The sequence below is a fragment of the Coffea arabica genome, chromosome 8e (assembly GCF_036785885.1).
Source record: "Coffea arabica cultivar ET-39 chromosome 8e, Coffea Arabica ET-39 HiFi, whole genome shotgun sequence".
Taxonomy (NCBI): domain Eukaryota; kingdom Viridiplantae; phylum Streptophyta; class Magnoliopsida; order Gentianales; family Rubiaceae; genus Coffea; species Coffea arabica.
The window spans coordinates 24,516,597-24,540,075 of NC_092324.1; the positions used below are offsets into that span (position 1 = coordinate 24,516,597).

General features: G+C 42.2%; 1 protein-coding gene across 1 annotated transcript; it reads right to left on the reverse strand.

Moving 5' to 3' along the window:
- Positions 1-1,695: 1,695 nt before the first annotated feature.
- Positions 1,696-22,626, reverse strand: LOC140012692 (uncharacterized). Its single transcript, XM_072060974.1, has 3 exons — positions 21,704-22,626; positions 2,794-4,641; positions 1,696-2,620 (listed from the first exon to the last, which is right to left on the reverse strand). The coding sequence occupies exons 1-3, from the start codon at positions 22,624-22,626 to the stop codon at positions 1,696-1,698; spliced, it is 3,696 nt and encodes a 1,231-aa protein (XP_071917075.1).
- Positions 22,627-23,479: the final 853 nt, after the last annotated feature.

Sequence of the window (23,479 nt, forward strand, 5' to 3'; positions counted from 1 at the left end):
CCTAGGGAACGGCTTTTGACTTGAATTTCTGATATGTGTGACTTTGGGATTGGTTGAGGAAAAATAATGAAGCCTAAATGGCTGGAAAATTAGGTAAACACAAAGGGCATGCTGCCCAAATTTACGCTCGAGGACTATAAAAATACACTTGCGACTTGGGTCGAGTTGATATGAATAGTACTTGAACCATCTAGGGTACTTGAGTCTTCTTGTTTCGAGGTATATAAGTAAGGACTTGGCCGAACTTGTACCCTTGAGAAATGCAATCATGATTGCTCGAAGTATGTTTTCCTTGTACTTTCAACTCGCATGACAATTTCAAGTATAAATATTACAAAGTTTTACTGTTTAAAAAGGCGAGCAAGTGTTTCACGACTACTCTCCAAGTGAATTCCAATTTCTTGATTTTTATTGAATGAAACGTCTAAGTTTCGAATCTTAGTCATGTTTCAAAGTTCTCAAACTGAGTTTTATCGCAGATTTGGACTCCGAACCCGGAGTATAACCTGAAAGTGACCAGTAAAGGCACTATATCTTGTGGTGAGTGCTTTCAAATACCGAATTGCACTAGATACTTGAACTTGATACGTGACCAATATGAGTACATGTTATATACGTGAATTGATAGGGCAAGAGTGTACTTCATCGCACTTGCCCTTACGTGATATACTTGTTTATTGATTGCAATTGACTTGATATACTTGTTTATGATGTGCGCACTTCCTGGAATTCCAGAAACCCTGTGGCGAGTTACTCTAGTCGAGCCGGCAAGGGCTTGGTCGATTGGGTAACGAACCCTGGGTCTCTCGTTTTGTCGAGTGGAGTGATATCTCCTCGACTAATCGGTATACTCGAGTATTACCACCCGTGTTTCTTGAGGATTTTGGGCCCAGCTGGGGTTTTGAACGGTGGATGGAGAGTCGTTTAAGTGGTGTTCTACTGGATTGGTTACTTACTTGAAAGTTGACGGAGTGTCAACTGTTACTTGATCAAGCTCTGGAGGTGCAAATGGGAATTTGGCTCCTGAGAGCCTTCCGTATCCTTATACTTGAAATTGATTATTGCTTATCGGATTGTTGTACCTTTTGAAAACCAAAAGCACTTTATACTTGCTCGTTTGGAAATTTGCTACTTGAAGTGTTAGTGTTCATCTTCATGAACTTGTTAAGCTCGCTATCTTTTGCTACGTTGATACGTGTACTTTTAATATGGTCAATTTGTGATTTGGAACCTCACTGGGCTTTTAGCTCATACCACGCTATTTGTTTTCCTTACAGGGGGTACGAGCGAGGCGTGAGAGGTGTAAAGACTAGCGTAGTCTAGTTGTTTTTGACTTTTGACTTTTGACTTGTACTCGCGCTATTCCTCGAATAGAATGTTTTGTATTTGGATTGTATACGCCCTGAACCAGTTTGAGTATATTGAGGCTTTGTACCTTTTTTTTTTTTTTTTGAAATTTTAATTTTCTTTTCTGCATTCAAATTAGTGAAAATAACTGTCTTTTTTTTTTTTTTTTTTTTAAAACTCCAAGAATAATGCCCATTGTTTTCTAAATAAAATATCTAAGAAAAATGGTAATTTCCTAATCTTCCGCCAATAATCCACATAGACTCCATCTTGAATTGGAAAACTCTTGAAAAATCACCTCTTTTATCACTTTTTGAGCCACCTTCCCGAAAACCTGAAGACTACAACCTAGCCATCCTCCGCTAACCACCTTACCCCTGGCACTCCCCGTGAATCCAGTAAAATGGCAGACCGAACAACCGCCGGCAACTGGCGTCCCTGCTCATAAACCTGAGAGCCACTTAACCCAACCGCTGCAAGCCTATCTGCGGGTACGTTGGCCTCCCGATATACATGTGAAATGGCAGCCGAAAAAACCTCCAGCAGACCTCTCACCTTCCTTAAACTGTTACAAAGAGGCCACTTCGCAATCGCCCCAGAGACAACCAACTGCACCAAGGCCTTGGAATCAACCTCAACCAATGAAGGATACACTCCCCGTTGTAGACACAACTGCAACCCACAGAGTAATGCCATACACTCTGCCTCTAACACCCCCTGATCCCCGAACTCCTTATAGAAGGTAAAAACCAACTTCCCCTGATAGTCACGTAGCAACCCACCCCCCGTGGCCCTCCCTTGAAGCACACTGGCGTCCGAATTAAACTTAAACTCCCCAAAGGGCGGCCTTTCCCAGGCAATCGCACATGGGGAACGTCGCCTCGGAGACCCTCTGACCCACCGAAGCAACTCACAATCGGCATCACCTGAGAACTGGGACCGACAAAGCTTATTTGCCCTCCCCAACTGTTCCATAAAACTATCCACCTCGCGAATAATCCTGTTGACCTCCCAACGCCCTCCTTGAAAACGCTCCTGGTTCCTTGCCAGCCAGAGAAACCAGCACACCACAATTGGAATGAGTACCTTAATATGGGTTTTCAACAAAGCCTCATACGTCAGAAACCATGCGATAAACACCGCGGCCATGCTTGTGCAGTTGCTCAACTGAAACCCAAACCGGCTAGACATTCTCTTCCATACCTCCGATGCAATCGGCCCTGAAACAAACACATGCAAGAGAGCCTCCTCCTCCGCAAAGCAACACCCACACCTGGAAGGAACCACCAGTCCCCGTGACCTCAACACGACATCCAAAGGGATAAAACTCCGCACGAAACGCCACGCTAAGAACGACATCTTGGCCGGCAAAGCTGGCTGCCAAAGGAGTGAGTCGACCAAGGAAGGACACCTCCGTTGCCGTAGCACCTCCCAAGCCGATTTCACCGTAAACAACCCCAATCCGGAAGCCATTGGCCAAGACGAACCTCATCCCAGCCCTCATTCGTCAAAAACTCCGAAACCAAAAAATGCGGCTGCTCTGCTCCATCCATCACATCTTCCAAAGGCTCATTCAAAGCCCATCTATCCTTCCAAAAATCCACCAGACCTTCCCCTACACACCACCTAATGTTGGGCTCCACCAAACTCCTAATCGCCTCAAGACGTCTCCAAGTATGGGAAGGCCGGACAGACGAGGCCGCCAAAGGATGATATCCATTACTGTATTTTGCATGCATGAATTCCGCCCAAATGGAGTCTCCACTTCGAAAATGCCACCATAGCTTAGCTGCAAAAGCCCGAGCCATGTCCTTAAACGACCTAAAACCCAGACCCCCTTCATCAGTAGGGAAACACAGCTTGTCCCATGCGGCCCAATGGAGACGCTTCTCCCCTCTACAATCCCACAAAAAGGAGTTACAAATGATGCCCAAACGTGTGATCACCGCCTTAGGAGGGCTCAACACCTGGAGCAAGTACATCGGCAGCGAAGATAGAACATGCCGAGCTAAAACCCGCTTACCCCCAAAAGATAGCATCTTAGTACTCCAGTGCCCAAGATGGTCCCTCATTTTAGCCACAAGACCATCAAACAGCGAACTTAGCCGGCGCCCTTTATAAATAGGGGCACCCAAATACGTAAAAGGGAAACAAGCCCTATGAAATCCCAGGACCCTCGTTACCATCTGCTCCTGCCCCAAAGTGGCTCCCACCGCCAAGAAAAAGGCACTCTTATTGACATTCACCCGTTGGCCTGATACCTGTTGGTACCCCTCTAGAAAAACCTTGACTGCACTCAGACATTCTTCGGAACATCGGGTAAAAACAAGCATGTCATCCGCGAAAGCCAGATAAGGAACCTGAGTCCCGGCCGAGACAAAGAACCTTCCCGGCCGACATTCCAACAAATGGTGCAGGCCACGACCCAAAAATTCGGTCACTAACACGAACAGCCCAGGCGACACCGGGTCCCCCTGCCGAACACCCCGGGATGACTTGAAAAAACCAGCAGGCTCACCATTAACCAAGACCGAAAACCAATTATTGGACACCAACCTATAGAAAATATCTACCACCCGTTCCTGAAAACCAAATTGCCTCAGCATAAACAACAGAAATGGCCACTCGACCCTGTCATAAGCCTTCTCCATATCCAATTTTAGCATGATGTTCGGATGACGCAATCGCCTATCTAAATCCATCACCAACTCCTGGGTGAGAAGAATGTTATCCGTTATCCCCCGTCCCGAAACAAAGCCCGTTTGCCACGGTGAAACTAATGTCGGAAGAACCCTCCCCAACCGGCGAGCAACCAATTTTGAAATAATTTTGGAGCAAGTGTTGCAAAGACTAATTGGCCGAAAATCCTTCCAGCACATGGCACCCGCGATCTTAGGCAAGAGAACAATAGATGTGCTAGTAAAACTCCTCGGTAACCCCATACCTTGGAAAAATGCCTTCACCGCCTCTACCAAATCCATCTTAATAAACTCCCAGCAATCCTGGTAAAAACCTGCTCCAAATCCATCAGGCCCCGGTGCACTATCAGCCTCCAAACCAAAAACCACCTCTCGCAATTCTGCCAGCTCAGGGAGCGCAGAAAGCATCCCATTATCCTCTTCCGAAAGCTGTGGTAGCGTGAAGGGAATCGCTGGAGGTTGCCACCCATTCTGCTCAGAAGTAAACAAGGAGGACACGAACTCCACTGCTGACCTCCGAATGTCTTGTTCATCCTCCAACCATGCTCCTGTCGCATCCTTAATGCGAGCCACAAAATTACAATTCCGTCGCTGCCTATAACGCGAGTGGAAATATGCCGTATGTAACAGCCCCACTTTCCCCTAAGGCGAACCAAAGGGGTTAGCGGACTGCCTGCCCAGCTCTCGCCAGGACTACGGATCAGATTAGAGCTATCTATTGCGATCCGGAACTTACAAACGCGCGTAAACAAATCAAAATAGTAAAATAACCCAGAATAAAATAAAATGAAATCCGGAGTCGGCCATGAATAGTAACCGACCCATCAGAACCCAACCGAAATAGCTAACAAACATTCACATCTGAACTTTAGCGTTTACCAATCAAAATGACATACAAAAGTTTCAAAAGTTAATATATACACACGGTTTGCCAAATCAAAAACAAACGTCCCAAAAGTACACTTAGGGTTTTAATACATGAGCTATGCAAAAGATATGTTCAACTAGCTCAATTTGGCAGCCATTTGTCAAATCCAGTCCAAAAATATTTATTTTTCCTGTAAGGAAAACAAAAGGAACAGAACGGGGTGAGCTTGCGCTCAATGAGGTACCAAACAGATAGCATTAAAATCATGGCATTTCACATTTAACAAATCAGATACACATGTCAGATGTAAAGCAAAGGAACCAATGATTCAAATCAGAAGGATACGGGTGGCTCTCAGGAGCCAAATTTCCAGCGCAATACTTGATCCAAACCGGTTGACTCTCCGTCAACGTATATAGAACCAATGCGTCCGTAGACCCCTCTTATCACCGAATTCCGTCCACCAAACACCCCTTTACCCGGCCCGCTCACCTCAAACGAACAAAAATGGTAATACTCGAGTATACCCGGAATCAAGGGTCTCAATACCCAAAATCCCCGAACAGACTACCGTGGTTCGTTATCTAATCGTCCAGGCCCTTGCCGGCCCGACTCGAATAACTTAGCCACAGGATTGAGCTCATAGGTCATAGAAATCCGAACAGAAATCCGAACAGATGCAGACACAGATAACAGATTCAAATTTTGCATAGTAAATTGGCATATGAGCAGACTAGAGAACGAGTGTGATAAAGTACACCCTCGTCTCGAACAAATAAACAGATTGCAGAGCAGAAATCAAGTTAAATAGCAATGGAGGGGAGTGGTACACTCACCGGCTCAACTTCAAAAGTTTTCACTTCAGATTGGCCTTAATCGCCAAGAAACCCTAAAATAATCAAAATAAATCAATTGAAGGTTTTACTTCCAGAATCGAGTAAACACAATGCACATGAGGCTCGACTACTAGTCGTATGCCTCGCCAAAATAATTACTAATGCAAGGGTGGAAAACATGATTTTCTTGGAAACAAAAAGGTAACATGAAGACTTAGGCGCAAACAACCCAAAAGCCTTTCATTCTACCAAAAGGCAAATCCAACTTAAAGGAACCAACGGCCTAGAAAATCGGGCAGCACTTCCCCTAAAATTCTTACTTTTCCAGCCATTAAGGCTTCATTATTTTTCTTCAATCACAACCCAACAACACACAGATAAGCATTTCATGTCAAGAGCCGTTCCATAGGCTCACAATATCATAAAACAAGAAACCATACCGAGCCATAAACAACACCAATTCACAACCCCAATAGGGTTTTATAAACATATACCAGCATGAAAGCAAACCAGAAATTAAGAAAGGGCTTTAACCTAAGCCTTGATAAGAAAACCGGATTTGACCTCATAATGCGGTAATGGCACAACTCTCACTACAAATGTCGGATGGGGGTGTAAGACCCACCATTTCGAAGCCAAGAAACAGAGCTACAACAATGTAGAAGGCCTCTCAGTCCAAATCCTAGAACAACTAGGTCAAAAGTGCCAAATACCAAACCAGAATTACCAAAACAGGTTTGCAAAACACACAAAACTGTAATACGTCAATCTCAGCCTACACAGGTCCAAATGCCGAAATTCCAAAGGCATAAGTTAGCTAAAACATCCAGATACATTTACTCAAAAGACACCAACTTCAAAATCCAAACCAATTCCAGTCAAAACAGGCAATTACTATCGCAGTTCGGACATTCTGTGCACCAAAAACAGCAACAGTAAAAACGGCATAACTCTCTCTATACTACTCCAAATGCCCTAAAATTTTGTAGGCACACTAAAATCATCAATACCTACAACTTTCATGTTTTTAGCAAAGTCCAATTCGGTCTCTAGCTATGACCTAAAATTTCGGACAGAATAGGGGTTCAAGAACCCTAACTTTTCACATTTCATTCCAAATCCAAACTTGGTTGCATTTAACCACAATTCACACCTACTAGAGCCAAAGCCCCTTATTACCAACCATCATACTAGTCCAAAACATCAAAATCATATGAAACCAGAAAATTCATCATAAAATGGAAAACTTCACCAAAACTCTTCAAATCAAGAAATAAATCACATTTTCCAACACTCAAGCCACTTCTAAGCATAATATAACCATCATTAGATGTAGTAGGGTGTTCAAGCATCACTTACCAAGCAATCAAGAGAGATAGGGAGTGTGGACACCTTAGCTCTTCAAATCAACTTCACTAATACACTCAAGAGCACCAAAGGAAGGAATTTCATGGAGTAGATTCTAGTTTAAGGACTTGAGTTGGGTGATTTGAGCTTGTTGGAAGCTTAAACTTGGAAGAGTTTTTCTTTCTTCTTTGATGAGAGGTTCGGCCAACACAAGGGAAGAAAATGGTGAATTTTGTGAATTTTTGGAGATATTTAACCAATTTTGGTCAAAGGTCAAAATAGTGAATAGTAACTCTTAAAGTCAAACCAATGGAAAATTGACACTTGGCACTCTAATAAATGCATTCCTATCCTTTCTTTTCTCTCTCACATCAATCAAATCTCACTCTCTACTTATCTCGTAACATCCGATAACTTTTCCACAGTATCCGAAACTTAACCGTATTGGCCGAATTTTCCCGAACTTTTCGCACTCGTGGGCCCCACGTCCAATATATATTCTTAATTTTCTAAAAACTATCCAATACGAGAAAACTCATCTTAAAACTATAATTACTCATAAAATTCACCAGGAAAATATTCCTAAGCCAGAAAATGCAGAAAACATGCAATTAAGGGGAAATAAACCCTAGGGAAAATATTAGGGTTTTACGGGTTCTCACACTCTCCCCCCCTTAAAAGAATTTCGTCCTCGAAATTCCTTATCAGCGGAATCCCTCAAATCTAAGGTACCCAACGGATCAAGCAAATGACTAGCCCAAATTGCCTACCTAGGCTCTCATCTCTTCCGTATCCGGGCACAAGAATCCCATCTAAGATAATTCACAACTCGAGCCGGCCGGTCCCAAGAGTAAACCATCCTTATTAAAGATTCCTACCCGACATACATACCTAGTTTCCTCGAGTCCCATGATAATGATTCGCACACTTATCACATGCCCGGTTCATAACTTACGCTCAAACGAGCACTTAGACATATTCATGAAATTAGGACCACAACACCACTTGGCCCAGTCTCACTCCGCGCAGAGACCACGCGAAGTGGCTCTGATACCAATTGTAACAGCCCCACCTTCCCCTAAGGCGAACCAAAGGGGTTAGCGGACTGCCTGCCCAACTCTCGCCAGGACTACGGATTCGTTTACGTCAATCTAACAAGTTCCGAAACGTACCAACGAGCGTAAGCAAGTCAAAATGGCAACATAACCCAAAATAAGAAAAATGAAATCCGGAGTCGGCCATGAATAGTAACCGACCCATCAGAACCCAACCGAAATAGCTAACAAACATTCACATCTGAACTTTAGCGTTTACCAATCAAAATGACATACAAAAGTTTCAAAAGTTAATATATACACACGGTTTGCCAAATCAAAAACAAACGCCCCAAAAGTACACTTAGGGTTTTAATACATGAGCTATGCAAAAGATATGTTCAACTAGCTCAATTTGGCAGCCATTTGTCAAATCCAGTCCAAAAGTATTTATTTTTCCTGTAAGGAAAACAAAAGGAACAGAACGGGGTGAGCTTGCGCTCAATGAGGTACCAAACAGATAGCATTAAAATCATGGCATTTCACATTTAACAAATCAGATACACATGTCAGATGTAAAGCAAAGGAACCAATGATTCAAATCAGAAGGATACGGGTGGCTCTCAGGAGCCAAATTTCCAGCGCAATACTTGATCCAAACCGGTTGACTCTCCGTCAACGTATATAGAACCAATGCGTCCGTAGACCCCTCTTATCACCGAATTCCGTCCACCAAACACCCCTTTACCGGGCCCGCTCACCTCAAACGAACAAAAATGGTAATACTCGAGTATACCCGGAATCAAGGGTCTCAATACCCAAAATCCCCGAACAGACTACCGTGGTTCGTTATCTAATCGTCCAGGCCCTTGCCGGCCCGACTCGAATAACTTAGCCACAGGATTGAGCTCATAGGTCATAGAAATCCGAACAGAAATCCGAACAGATGCAGACACAGATAACAGATTCAAATTTTGCATAGTAAATTGGCATATGAGCAGACTAGAGAACGAGTGTGATAAAGTACACCCTCGTCTCGAACAAATAAACAGATTGCAGAGCAGAAATCAAGTTAAATAGCAATGGAGGGGAGTGGTACACTCACCGGCTCAACTTCAAAAGTTTTCACTTCAGATTGGCCTTAATCGCCAAGAAACCCTAAAATAATCAAAATAAATCAATTGAAGGTTTTACTTCCAGAATCGAGTAAACACAATGCACATGAGGCTCGACTACTAGTCGTATGCCTCGCCAAAATAATTACTAATGCAAGGGTGGAAAACATGATTTTCTTGGAAACAAAAAGGTAACATGAAGACTTAGGCGCAAACAACCCAAAAGCCTTTCATTCTACCAAAAGGCAAATCCAACTTAAAGGAACCAACGGCCTAGAAAATCGGGCAGCACTTCCCCTAAAATTCTTACTTTTCCAGCCATTAAGGCTTCATTATTTTTCTTCAATCACAACCCAACAACACACAGATAAGCATTTCATGTCAAGAGCCGTTCCATAGGCTCACAATATCATAAAACAAGAAACCATACCGAGCCATAAACAACACCAATTCACAACCCCAATAGGGTTTTATAAACATATACCAGCATGAAAGCAAACCAGAAATTAAGAAAGGGCTTTAACCTAAGCCTTGATAAGAAAACCGGATTTGACCTCATAATGCGGTAATGGCACAACTCTCACTACAAATGTCGGATGGGGGTGTAAGACCCACCATTTCGAAGCCAAGAAACAGAGCTACAACAATGTAGAAGGCCTCTCAGTCCAAATCCTAGAACAACTAGGTCAAAAGTGCCAAATACCAAACCAGAATTACCAAAACAGGTTTGCAAAACACACAAAACTGTAATACGTCAATCTCAGCCTACACAGGTCCAAATGCCGAAATTCCAAAGGCATAAGTTAGCTAAAACATCAAGATACATTTACTCAAAAGACACCAACTTCAAAATCCAAACCAATTCCAGTCAAAACAGGCAATTACTATCGCAGTTCGGACATTCTGTGCACCAAAAACAGCAACAGTAAAAATGGGATAACTCTCTCTATACTACTCCAAATGCCCTAAAATTTTGTAGGCACACTAAAATCATCAATACCTACAACTTTCATGTTTTGAGAAAAGTCCAATTCGGCCTCTAGCTATGACCTAAAATTTCGGACAGAATAGGGGTTCAAGAACCCTAACTTTTCACATTTCATTCCAAATCCAAACTTGGTTGCATTTAACCACAATTCACACCTACTAGAGCCAAAGCCCCTTATTACCAACCATCATACTAGTCCAAAACATCAAAATCATATGAAACCAGAAAATTCATCATAAAATGGAAAACTTCACCAAAACTCTTCAAATCAAGAAATAAATCACATTTTCCAACACTCAAGCCACTTCTAAGCATAATATAACCATCATTAGATGTAGTAGGGTGTTCAAGCATCACTTACCAAGCAATCAAGAGAGATAGGGAGTGTGGACACCTTAGCTCTTCAAATCAACTTCACTAATACACTCAAGAGCACCAAAGGAAGGAATTTCATGGAGTAGATTCTAGTTTAAGGACTTGAGTTGGGTGATTTGAGCTTGTTGGAAGCTTAAACTTGGAAGAGTTTTTCTTTCTTCTTTGATGAGAGGTTCGGCCAACACAAGGGAAGAAAATGGTGAATTTTGTGAATTTTTGGAGATATTTAACCAATTTTGGTCAAAGGTCAAAATAGTGAATAGTAACTCTTAAAGTCAAACCAATGGAAAATTGACACTTGGCACTCTAATAAATGCATTCCTATCCTTTCTTTTCTCTCTCACATCAATCAAATCTCACTCTCTACTTATCTCGTAACATCCGATAACTTTTCCACAGTATCCGAAACTTAACCGTATTGGCCGAATTTTCCCGAACTTTTCGCACTCGTGGGCCCCACGTCCAATATATATTCTTAATTTTCTAAAAACTATCCAATACGAGAAAACTCATCTTAAAACTATAATTACTCATAAAATTCACCAGGAAAATATTCCTAAGCCAGAAAATGCAGAAAACATGCAATTAAGGGGAAATAAACCCTAGGGAAAATATTAGGGTTTTACGGGTTCTCACACTCTCCCCCCCTTAAAAGAATTTCGTCCTCGAAATTCCTTATCAGCGGAATCCCTCAAATCTAAGGTACCCAACGGATCAAGCAAATGACTAGCCCAAATTGCCTACCTAGGCTCTCATCTCTTCCGTATCCGGGCACAAGAATCCCATCTAAGATAATTCACAACTCGAGCCGGCCGGTCCCAAGAGTAAACCATCCTTATTAAAGATTCCTACCCGACATACATACCTAGTTTCCTCGAGTCCCATGATAATGATTCGCACACTTATCACATGCCCGGTTCATAACTTACGCTCAAACGAGCACTTAGACATATTCATGAAATTAGGACCACAACACCACTTGGCCCAGTCTCACTCCGCGCAGAGACCACGCGAAGTGGCTCTGATACCAATTGTAACAGCCCCACCTTCCCCTAAGGCGAACCAAAGGGGTTAGCGGACTGCCTGCCCAACTCTCGCCAGGACTACGGATTCGTTTACGTCAATCTAACAAGTTCCGAAACGTACCAACGAGCGTAAGCAAGTCAAAATGGCAACATAACCCAAAATAAGAAAAATGAAATCCGGAGTCGGCCATGAATAGTAACCGACCCATCAGAACCCAACCGAAATAGCTAACAAACATTCACATCTGAACTTTAGCGTTTACCAATCAAAATGACATACAAAAGTTTCAAAAGTTAATATATACACACGGTTTGCCAAATCAAAAACAAACGCCCCAAAAGTACACTTAGGGTTTTAATACATGAGCTATGCAAAAGATATGTTCAACTAGCTCAATTTGGCAGCCATTTGTCAAATCCAGTCCAAAAGTATTTATTTTTCCTGTAAGGAAAACAAAAGGAACAGAACGGGGTGAGCTTGCGCTCAATGAGGTACCAAACAGATAGCATTAAAATCATGGCATTTCACATTTAACAAATCAGATACACATGTCAGATGTAAAGCAAAGGAACCAATGATTCAAATCAGAAGGATACGGGTGGCTCTCAGGAGCCAAATTTCCAGCGCAATACTTGATCCAAACCGGTTGACTCTCCGTCAACGTATATAGAACCAATGCGTCCGTAGACCCCTCTTATCACCGAATTCCGTCCACCAAACACCCCTTTACCGGGCCCGCTCACCTCAAACGAACAAAAATGGTAATACTCGAGTATACCCGGAATCAAGGGTCTCAATACCCAAAATCCCCGAACAGACTACCGTGGTTCGTTATCTAATCGTCCAGGCCCTTGCCGGCCCGACTCGAATAACTTAGCCACAGGATTGAGCTCATAGGTCATAGAAATCCGAACAGAAATCCGAACAGATGCAGACACAGATAACAGATTCAAATTTTGCATAGTAAATTGGCATATGAGCAGACTAGAGAACGAGTGTGATAAAGTACACCCTCGTCTCGAACAAATAAACAGATTGCAGAGCAGAAATCAAGTTAAATAGCAATGGAGGGGAGTGGTACACTCACCGGCTCAACTTCAAAAGTTTTCACTTCAGATTGGCCTTAATCGCCAAGAAACCCTAAAATAATCAAAATAAATCAATTGAAGGTTTTACTTCCAGAATCGAGTAAACACAATGCACATGAGGCTCGACTACTAGTCGTATGCCTCGCCAAAATAATTACTAATGCAAGGGTGGAAAACATGATTTTCTTGGAAACAAAAAGGTAACATGAAGACTTAGGCGCAAACAACCCAAAAGCCTTTCATTCTACCAAAAGGCAAATCCAACTTAAAGGAACCAACGGCCTAGAAAATCGGGCAGCACTTCCCCTAAAATTCTTACTTTTCCAGCCATTAAGGCTTCATTATTTTTCTTCAATCACAACCCAACAACACACAGATAAGCATTTCATGTCAAGAGCCGTTCCATAGGCTCACAATATCATAAAACAAGAAACCATACCGAGCCATAAACAACACCAATTCACAACCCCAATAGGGTTTTATAAACATATACCAGCATGAAAGCAAACCAGAAATTAAGAAAGGGCTTTAACCTAAGCCTTGATAAGAAAACCGGATTTGACCTCATAATGCGGTAATGGCACAACTCTCACTACAAATGTCGGATGGGGGTGTAAGACCCACCATTTCGAAGCCAAGAAACAGAGCTACAACAATGTAGAAGGCCTCTCAGTCCAAATCCTAGAACAACTAGGTCAAAAGTGCCAAATACCAAACCAGAATTACCAAAACAGGTTTGCAAAACACACAAAACTGTAATACGTCAATCTCAGCCTACACAGGTCCAAATGCCGAAATTCCAAAGGCATAAGTTAGCTAAAACATCCAGATACATTTACTCAAAAGACACCAACTTCAAAATCCAAACCAATTCCAGTCAAAACAGGCAATTACTATCGCAGTTCGGACATTCTGTGCACCAAAAACAGCAACAGTAAAAATGGCATAACTCTCTCTATACTACTCCAAATGCCCTAAAATTTTGTAGGCACACTAAAATCATCAATACCTACAACTTTCATGTTTTGAGCAAAGTCCAATTCGGCCTCTAGCTATGACCTAAAATTTCGGACAGAATAGGGGTTCAAGAACCCTAACTTTTCACATTTCATTCCAAATCCAAACTTGGTTGCATTTAACCACAATTCACACCTACTAGAGCCAAAGCCCCTTATTACCAACCATCATACTAGTCCAAAACATCAAAATCATATGAAACCAGAAAATTCATCATAAAATGGAAAACTTCACCAAAACTCTTCAAATCAAGAAATAAATCACATTTTCCAACACTCAAGCCACTTCTAAGCATAATATAACCATCATTAGATGTAGTAGGGTGTTCAAGCATCACTTACCAAGCAATCAAGAGAGATAGGGAGTGTGGACACCTTAGCTCTTCAAATCAACTTCACTAATACACTCAAGAGCACCAAAGGAAGGAATTTCATGGAGTAGATTCTAGTTTAAGGACTTGAGTTGGGTGATTTGAGCTTGTTGGAAGCTTAAACTTGGAAGAGTTTTTCTTTCTTCTTTGATGAGAGGTTCGGCCAACACAAGGGAAGAAAATGGTGAATTTTGTGAATTTTTGGAGATATTTAACCAATTTTGGTCAAAGGTCAAAATAGTGAATAGTAACTCTTAAAGTCAAACCAATGGAAAATTGACACTTGGCACTCTAATAAATGCATTCCTATCCTTTCTTTTCTCTCTCACATCAATCAAATCTCACTCTCTACTTATCTCGTAACATCCGATAACTTTTCCACAGTATCCGAAACTTAACCGTATTGGCCGAATTTTCCCGAACTTTTCGCACTCGTGGGCCCCACGTCCAATATATATTCTTAATTTTCTAAAAACTATCCAATACGAGAAAACTCATCTTAAAACTATAATTACTCATAAAATTCACCAGGAAAATATTCCTAAGCCAGAAAATGCAGAAAACATGCAATTAAGGGGAAATAAACCCTAGGGAAAATATTAGGGTTTTACGGGTTCTCACACTCTCCCCCCCTTAAAAGAATTTCGTCCTCGAAATTCCTTATCAGCGGAATCCCTCAAATCTAAGGTACCCAACGGATCAAGCAAATGACTAGCCCAAATTGCCTACCTAGGCTCTCATCTCTTCCGTATCCGGGCACAAGAATCCCATCTAAGATAATTCACAACTCGAGCCGGCCGGTCCCAAGAGTAAACCATCCTTATTAAAGATTCCTACCCGACATACATACCTAGTTTCCTCGAGTCCCATGATAATGATTCGCACACTTATCACATGCCCGGTTCATAACTTACGCTCAAACGAGCACTTAGACATATTCATGAAATTAGGACCACAACACCACTTGGCCCAGTCTCACTCCGCGCAGAGACCACGCGAAGTGGCTCTGATACCAATTGTAACAGCCCCACCTTCCCCTAAGGCGAACCAAAGGGGTTAGCGGACTGCCTGCCCAACTCTCGCCAGGACTACGGATTCGTTTACGTCAATCTAACAAGTTCCGAAACGTACCAACGAGCGTAAGCAAGTCAAAATGGCAACATAACCCAAAATAAGAAAAATGAAATCCGGAGTCGGCCATGAATAGTAACCGACCCATCAGAACCCAACCGAAATAGCTAACAAACATTCACATCTGAACTTTAGCGTTTACCAATCAAAATGACATACAAAAGTTTCAAAAGTTAATATATACACACGGTTTGCCAAATCAAAAACAAACGCCCCAAAAGTACACTTAGGGTTTTAATACATGAGCTATGCAAAAGATATGTTCAACTAGCTCAATTTGGCAGCCATTTGTCAAATCCAGTCCAAAAGTATTTATTTTTCCTGTAAGGAAAACAAAAGGAACAGAACGGGGTGAGCTTGCGCTCAATGAGGTACCAAACAGATAGCATTAAAATCATGGCATTTCACATTTAACAAATCAGATACACATGTCAGATGTAAAGCAAAGGAACCAATGATTCAAATCAGAAGGATACGGGTGGCTCTCAGGAGCCAAATTTCCAGCGCAATACTTGATCCAAACCGGTTGACTCTCCGTCAACGTATATAGAACCAATGCGTCCGTAGACCCCTCTTATCACCGAATTCCGTCCACCAAACACCCCTTTACCGGGCCCGCTCACCTCAAACGAACAAAAATGGTAATACTCGAGTATACCCGGAATCAAGGGTCTCAATACCCAAAATCCCCGAACAGACTACCGTGGTTCGTTATCTAATCGTCCAGGCCCTTGCCGGCCCGACTCGAATAACTTAGCCACAGGATTGAGCTCATAGGTCATAGAAATCCGAACAGAAATCCGAACAGATGCAGACACAGATAACAGATTCAAATTTTGCATAGTAAATTGGCATATGAGCAGACTAGAGAACGAGTGTGATAAAGTACACCCTCGTCTCGAACAAATAAACAGATTGCAGAGCAGAAATCAAGTTAAATAGCAATGGAGGGGAGTGGTACACTCACCGGCTCAACTTCAAAAGTTTTCACTTCAGATTGGCCTTAATCGCCAAGAAACCCTAAAATAATCAAAATAAATCAATTGAAGGTTTTACTTCCAGAATCGAGTAAACACAATGCACATGAGGCTCGACTACTAGTCGTATGCCTCGCCAAAATAATTACTAATGCAAGGGTGGAAAACATGATTTTCTTGGAAACAAAAAGGTAACATGAAGACTTAGGCGCAAACAACCCAAAAGCCTTTCATTCTACCAAAAGGCAAATCCAACTTAAAGGAACCAACGGCCTAGAAAATCGGGCAGCACTTCCCCTAAAATTCTTACTTTTCCAGCCATTAAGGCTTCATTATTTTTCTTCAATCACAACCCAACAACACACAGATAAGCATTTCATGTCAAGAGCCGTTCCATAGGCTCACAATATCATAAAACAAGAAACCATACCGAGCCATAAACAACACCAATTCACAACCCCAATAGGGTTTTATAAACATATACCAGCATGAAAGCAAACCAGAAATTAAGAAAGGGCTTTAACCTAAGCCTTGATAAGAAAACCGGATTTGACCTCATAATGCGGTAATGGCACAACTCTCACTACAAATGTCGGATGGGGGTGTAAGACCCACCATTTCGAAGCCAAGAAACAGAGCTACAACAATGTAGAAGGCCTCTCAGTCCAAATCCTAGAACAACTAGGTCAAAAGTGCCAAATACCAAACCAGAATTACCAAAACAGGTTTGCAAAACACACAAAACTGTAATACGTCAATCTCAGCCTACACAGGTCCAAATGCCGAAATTCCAAAGGCATAAGTTAGCTAAAACATCCAGATACATTTACTCAAAAGACACCAACTTCAAAATCCAAACCAATTCCAGTCAAAACAGGCAATTACTATCGCAGTTCGGACATTCTGTGCACCAAAAACAGCAACAGTAAAAATGGCATAACTCTCTCTATACTACTCCAAATGCCCTAAAATTTTGTAGGCACACTAAAATAATCAATACCTACAACTTTCATGTTTTGAGCAAAGTCCAATTCGGCCTCTAGCTATGACCTAAAATTTCGGACAGAATAGGGGTTCAAGAACCCTAACTTTTCACATTTCATTCCAAATCCAAACTTGGTTGCATTTAACCACAATTCACACCTACTAGAGCCAAAGCCCCTTATTACCAACCATCATACTAGTCCAAAACATCAAAATCATATGAAACCAGAAAATTCATCATAAAATGGAAAACTTCACCAAAACTCTTCAAATCAAGAAATAAATCACATTTTCCAACACTCAAGCCACTTCTAAGCATAATATAACCATCATTAGATGTAGTAGGGTGTTCAAGCATCACTTACCAAGCAATCAAGAGAGATAGGGAGTGTGGACACCTTAGCTCTTCAAATCAACTTCACTAATACACTCAAGAGCACCAAAGGAAGGAATTTCATGGAGTAGATTCTAGTTTAAGGACTTGAGTTGGGTGATTTGAGCTTGTTGGAAGCTTAAACTTGGAAGAGTTTTTCTTTCTTCTTTGATGAGAGGTTCGGCCAACACAAGGGAAGAAAATGGTGAATTTTGTGAATTTTTGGAGATATTTAACCAATTTTGGTCAAAGGTCAAAATAGTGAATAGTAACTCTTAAAGTCAAACCAATGGAAAATTGACACTTGGCACTCTAATAAATGCATTCCTATCCTTTCTTTTCTCTCTCACATCAATCAAATCTCACTCTCTACTTATCTCGTAACATCCGATAACTTTTCCACAGTATCCGAAACTTAACCGTATTGGCCGAATTTTCCCGAACTTTTCGCACTCGTGGGCCCCACGTCCAATATATATTCTTAATTTTCTAAAAACTATCCAATACGAGAAAACTCATCTTAAAACTATAATTACTCATAAAATTCACCAGGAAAATATTCCTAAGCCAGAAAATGCAGAAAACATGCAATTAAGGGGAAATAAACCCTAGGGAAAATATTAGGGTTTTACGGGTTCTCACACTCTCCCCCCCTTAAAAGAATTTCGTCCTCGAAATTCCTTATCAGCGGAATCCCTCAAATCTAAGGTACCCAACGGATCAAGCAAATGACTAGCCCAAATTGCCTACCTAGGCTCTCATCTCTTCCGTATCCGGGCACAAGAATCCCATCTAAGATAATTCACAACTCGAGCCGGCCGGTCCCAAGAGTAAACCATCCTTATTAAAGATTCCTACCCGACATACATACCTAGTTTCCTCGAGTCCCATGATAATGATTCGCACACTTATCACATGCCCGGTTCATAACTTACGCTCAAACGAGCACTTAGACATATTCATGAAATTAGGACCACAACACCACTTGGCCCAGTCTCACTCCGCGCAGAGACCACGCGAAGTGGCTCTGATACCAATTGTAACAGCCCCACCTTCCCCTAAGGCGAACCAAAGGGGTTAGCGGACTGCCTGCCCAACTCTCGCCAGGACTACGGATTCGTTTACGTCAATCTAACAAGTTCCGAAACGTACCAACGAGCGTAAGCAAGTCAAAATGGCAACATAACCCAAAATAAGAAAAATGAAATCCGGAGTCGGCCATGAATAGTAACCGACCCATCAGAACCCAACCGAAATAGCTAACAAACATTCACATCTGAACTTTAGCGTTTACCAATCAAAATGACATACAAAAGTTTCAAAAGTTAATATATACACACGGTTTGCCAAATCAAAAACAAACGCCCCAAAAGTACACTTAGGGTTTTAATACATGAGCTATGCAAAAGATATGTTCAACTAGCTCAATTTGGCAGCCATTTGTCAAATCCAGTCCAAAAGTATTTATTTTTCCTGTAAGGAAAACAAAAGGAACAGAACGGGGTGAGCTTGCGCTCAATGAGGTACCAAACAGATAGCATTAAAATCATGGCATTTCACATTTAACAAATCAGATACACATGTCAGATGTAAAGCAAAGGAACCAATGATTCAAATCAGAAGGATACGGGTGGCTCTCAGGAGCCAAATTTCCAGCGCAATACTTGATCCAAACCGGTTGACTCTCCGTCAACGTATATAGAACCAATGCGTCCGTAGACCCCTCTTATCACCGAATTCCGTCCACCAAACACCCCTTTACCGGGCCCGCTCACCTCAAACGAACAAAAATGGTAATACTCGAGTATACCCGGAATCAAGGGTCTCAATACCCAAAATCCCCGAACAGACTACCGTGGTTCGTTATCTAATCGTCCAGGCCCTTGCCGGCCCGACTCGAATAACTTAGCCACAGGATTGAGCTCATAGGTCATAGAAATCCGAACAGAAATCCGAACAGATGCAGACACAGATAACAGATTCAAATTTTGCATAGTAAATTGGCATATGAGCAGACTAGAGAACGAGTGTGATAAAGTACACCCTCGTCTCGAACAAATAAACAGATTGCAGAGCAGAAATCAAGTTAAATAGCAATGGAGGGGAGTGGTACACTCACCGGCTCAACTTCAAAAGTTTTCACTTCAGATTGGCCTTAATCGCCAAGAAACCCTAAAATAATCAAAATAAATCAATTGAAGGTTTTACTTCCAGAATCGAGTAAACACAATGCACATGAGGCTCGACTACTAGTCGTATGCCTCGCCAAAATAATTACTAATGCAAGGGTGGAAAACATGATTTTCTTGGAAACAAAAAGGTAACATGAAGACTTAGGCGCAAACAACCCAAAAGCCTTTCATTCTACCAAAAGGCAAATCCAACTTAAAGGAACCAACGGCCTAGAAAATCGGGCAGCACTTCCCCTAAAATTCTTACTTTTCCAGCCATTAAGGCTTCATTATTTTTCTTCAATCACAACCCAACAACACACAGATAAGCATTTCATGTCAATAGCCGTTCCATAGGCTCACAATATCATAAAACAAGAAACCATACCGAGCCATAAACAACACCAATTCACAACCCCAATAGGGTTTTATAAACATATACCAGCATGAAAGCAAACCAGAAATTAAGAAAGGGCTTTAACCTAAGCCTTGATAAGAAAACCGGATTTGACCTCATAATGCGGTAATGGCACAACTCTCACTACAAATGTCGGATGGGGGTGTAAGACCCACCATTTCGAAGCCAAGAAACAGAGCTACAACAATGTAGAAGGCCTCTCAGTCCAAATCCTAGAACAACTAGGTCAAAAGTGCCAAATACCAAACCAGAATTACCAAAACAGGTTTGCAAAACACACAAAACTGTAATACGTCAATCTCAGCCTACACAGGTCCAAATGCCGAAATTCCAAAGGCATAAGTTAGCTAAAACATCCAGATACATTTACTCAAAAGACACCAACTTCAAAATCCAAACCAATTCCAGTCAAAACAGGCAATTACTATCACAGTTCGGACATTCTGTGCACCAAAAACAGCAACAGTAAAAACGGCATAACTCTCTCTATACTACTCCAAATGCCCTAAAATTTTGTAGGCACACTAAAATCATCAATACCTACAACTTTCATGTTTTTAGCAAAGTCCAATTCGGTCTCTAGCTATGACCTAAAATTTCGGACAGAATAGGGGTTCAAGAACCCTAACTTTTCACATTTCATTCCAAATCCAAACTTGGTTGCATTTAACCACAATTCACACCTACTAGAGCCAAAGCCCCTTATTACCAACCATCATACTAGTCCAAAACATCAAAATCATATGAAACCAGAAAATTCATCATAAAATGGAAAACTTCACCAAAACTCTTCAAATCAAGAAATAAATCACATTTTCCAACACTCAAGCCACTTCTAAGCATAATATAACCATCATTAGATGTAGTAGGGTGTTCAAGCATCACTTACCAAGCAATCAAGAGAGATAGGGAGTGTGGACACCTTAGCTCTTCAAATCAACTTCACTAATACACTCAAGAGCACCAAAGGAAGGAATTTCATGGAGTAGATTCTAGTTTAAGGACTTGAGTTGGGTGATTTGAGCTTGTTGGAAGCTTAAACTTGGAAGAGTTTTTCTTTCTTCTTTGATGAGAGGTTCGGCCAACACAAGGGAAGAAAATGGTGAATTTTGTGAATTTTTGGAGATATTTAACCAATTTTGGTCAAAGGTCAAAATAGTGAATAGTAACTCTTAAAGTCAAACCAATGGAAAATTGACACTTGGCACTCTAATAAATGCATTCCTATCCTTTCTTTTCTCTCTCACATCAATCAAATCTCACTCTCTACTTATCTCGTAACATCCGATAACTTTTCCACAGTATCCGAAACTTAACCGTATTGGCCGAATTTTCCCGAACTTTTCGCACTCGTGGGTCCCACGTCCAATATATATTCTTAATTTTCTAAAAACTATCCAATACGAGAAAACTCATCTTAAAACTATAATTACTCATAAAATTCACCAGGAAAATATTCCTAAGCCAGAAAATGCAGAAAACATGCAATTAAGGGGAAATAAACCCTAGGGAAAATATTAGGGTTTTACGGGTTCTCACACCGTATTAGCATCCCCCACCTGTAACCATTTGATACCCGCCTTCTGTCTCCAATACTCACATTCCACAGCCGATGCCCTTGCATAAACCGCCTTGGCCTCCTCCAGTGAAGCCCTGGACGCAGGATCTCGGCCTGTGTCAAACTCCTCTTCTCGCTGTTTCATAATGGCCTCAGCTTGCTTTACATTGTTGAAGATATTTCCAAAAACCTGGGCATTCCAGACCTGTAGACCACCCTTCACCTCTCTCAATTTATTATAGAACTTCGGCATCCCCTCTCCCTCCACCGTCTTCTCCCAAAATCGCTTGACCACCTCCTTAAACCCAGGCTGGCCCCGCCAAACATTTAGGAACTTAAATGAGCGTTTGGGAGGACTTCCATTCCGACAGCATATCAGCAAAGGAGCGTGATCCGAACGGCCCCTGGCCAAATGTGAGACATGCGATAGATCATACCCGTCAGCCCACTCCCGATTCATCAATGCCCTATCCAAGCACTGCCACACCCTCCCATTCGTCCATGTAAAAGCAGCACCATCGAAAGGCACCTCCGCTAACCCACAAATTCCAATCGACTCATTAAATTCCTCCATATTTCTTTGATTCGCCGGGGACCCCCCCACTCGCTCTTCCAAACTGGAAATAACATTAAAATCCCCTGCCAATAACCATGGGTCACATACATCACCCGACAAACCTTCCATTGCTGCCCACAACTCGCGGCCCCCCACCCTGGAACATCGAGCATAAATTGCCGAAAAATGAACCGAACAGCCCGAAGAGAAAACAATGTGCATATGAAGAAGTTGTTCGGCCAGTTCCCTGAAGCTCACTGCCATCTCATTAAACCAGAAAACCCAGACCTTGTTATTTAGTGCACCCCAAACCTTATCAAATCCCAGTGATCGACGTACCACCTCCATCTGTGGCGGATCCGACAATGGTTCCAGCAGGACTAATAGCCGAACCTTATGAGATTTACAAATGTTATGTAAATATCTAAGTGAATCCCTACGTGAAGCCCCTCGAATATTCCACACAACAAACTTAATGGGATTTAACATTAGACCGCAAAGAGTAATGAGTTTGTGTTTGATGAGGAACCTGTTTCAAACTAGCTTTAGCCGGCCTACCTCCCTTCTGCCGAGCTCCACGAGGGCCAAACTCCAAAGCGTGTTGCTGCTCCAAACCTTCCACCTGCTCTACCCCACTCCCCAGCCCCCCACTCGGAGCGTCAGGAAGCTGGTGATGCAATAGTTTTTGGAATTGCCTTAGCTGCTCCCATGGCACTGTCTCCCCCGGAGTATCTCCCTCCAAGAGTTGACGTCTATGTCTGTGTCCGGCAACCCGTGCACAGCCCACCGAACTAGATGGATTACGCACAAAATCCTGAATCTCCATATTTGACAGTGACTGGAGAATCCCAAAGGAGTTGGGAGACGTCTTCTCCATCCCTCCAATCTGCCTACTCTCCCCTCTCCTCTCCCTGGCCGGAGACACAGGGCAATCTGCCTCTCTTACCGAAACGATGTTCAAACCATCATTCGTCTCATCACCTCTCCCTTCAACCCCTTCCAACTGGACCACAGACTCCGCCACCAGAGCCGACGACCCTGGAGCCTCAATGCCCGTATCCACTGCTGTGGCCCTTCCCTCCCGCTCCATCTCCTTCTCCACCTCCACCGGCCCCAAAGCTGAAGAAACCCCAGGATCCATATCATCCACACTTTTCCCTCCACTGCCTTGTCCAGGATCGACACTCCCCCCAGGGCTTTG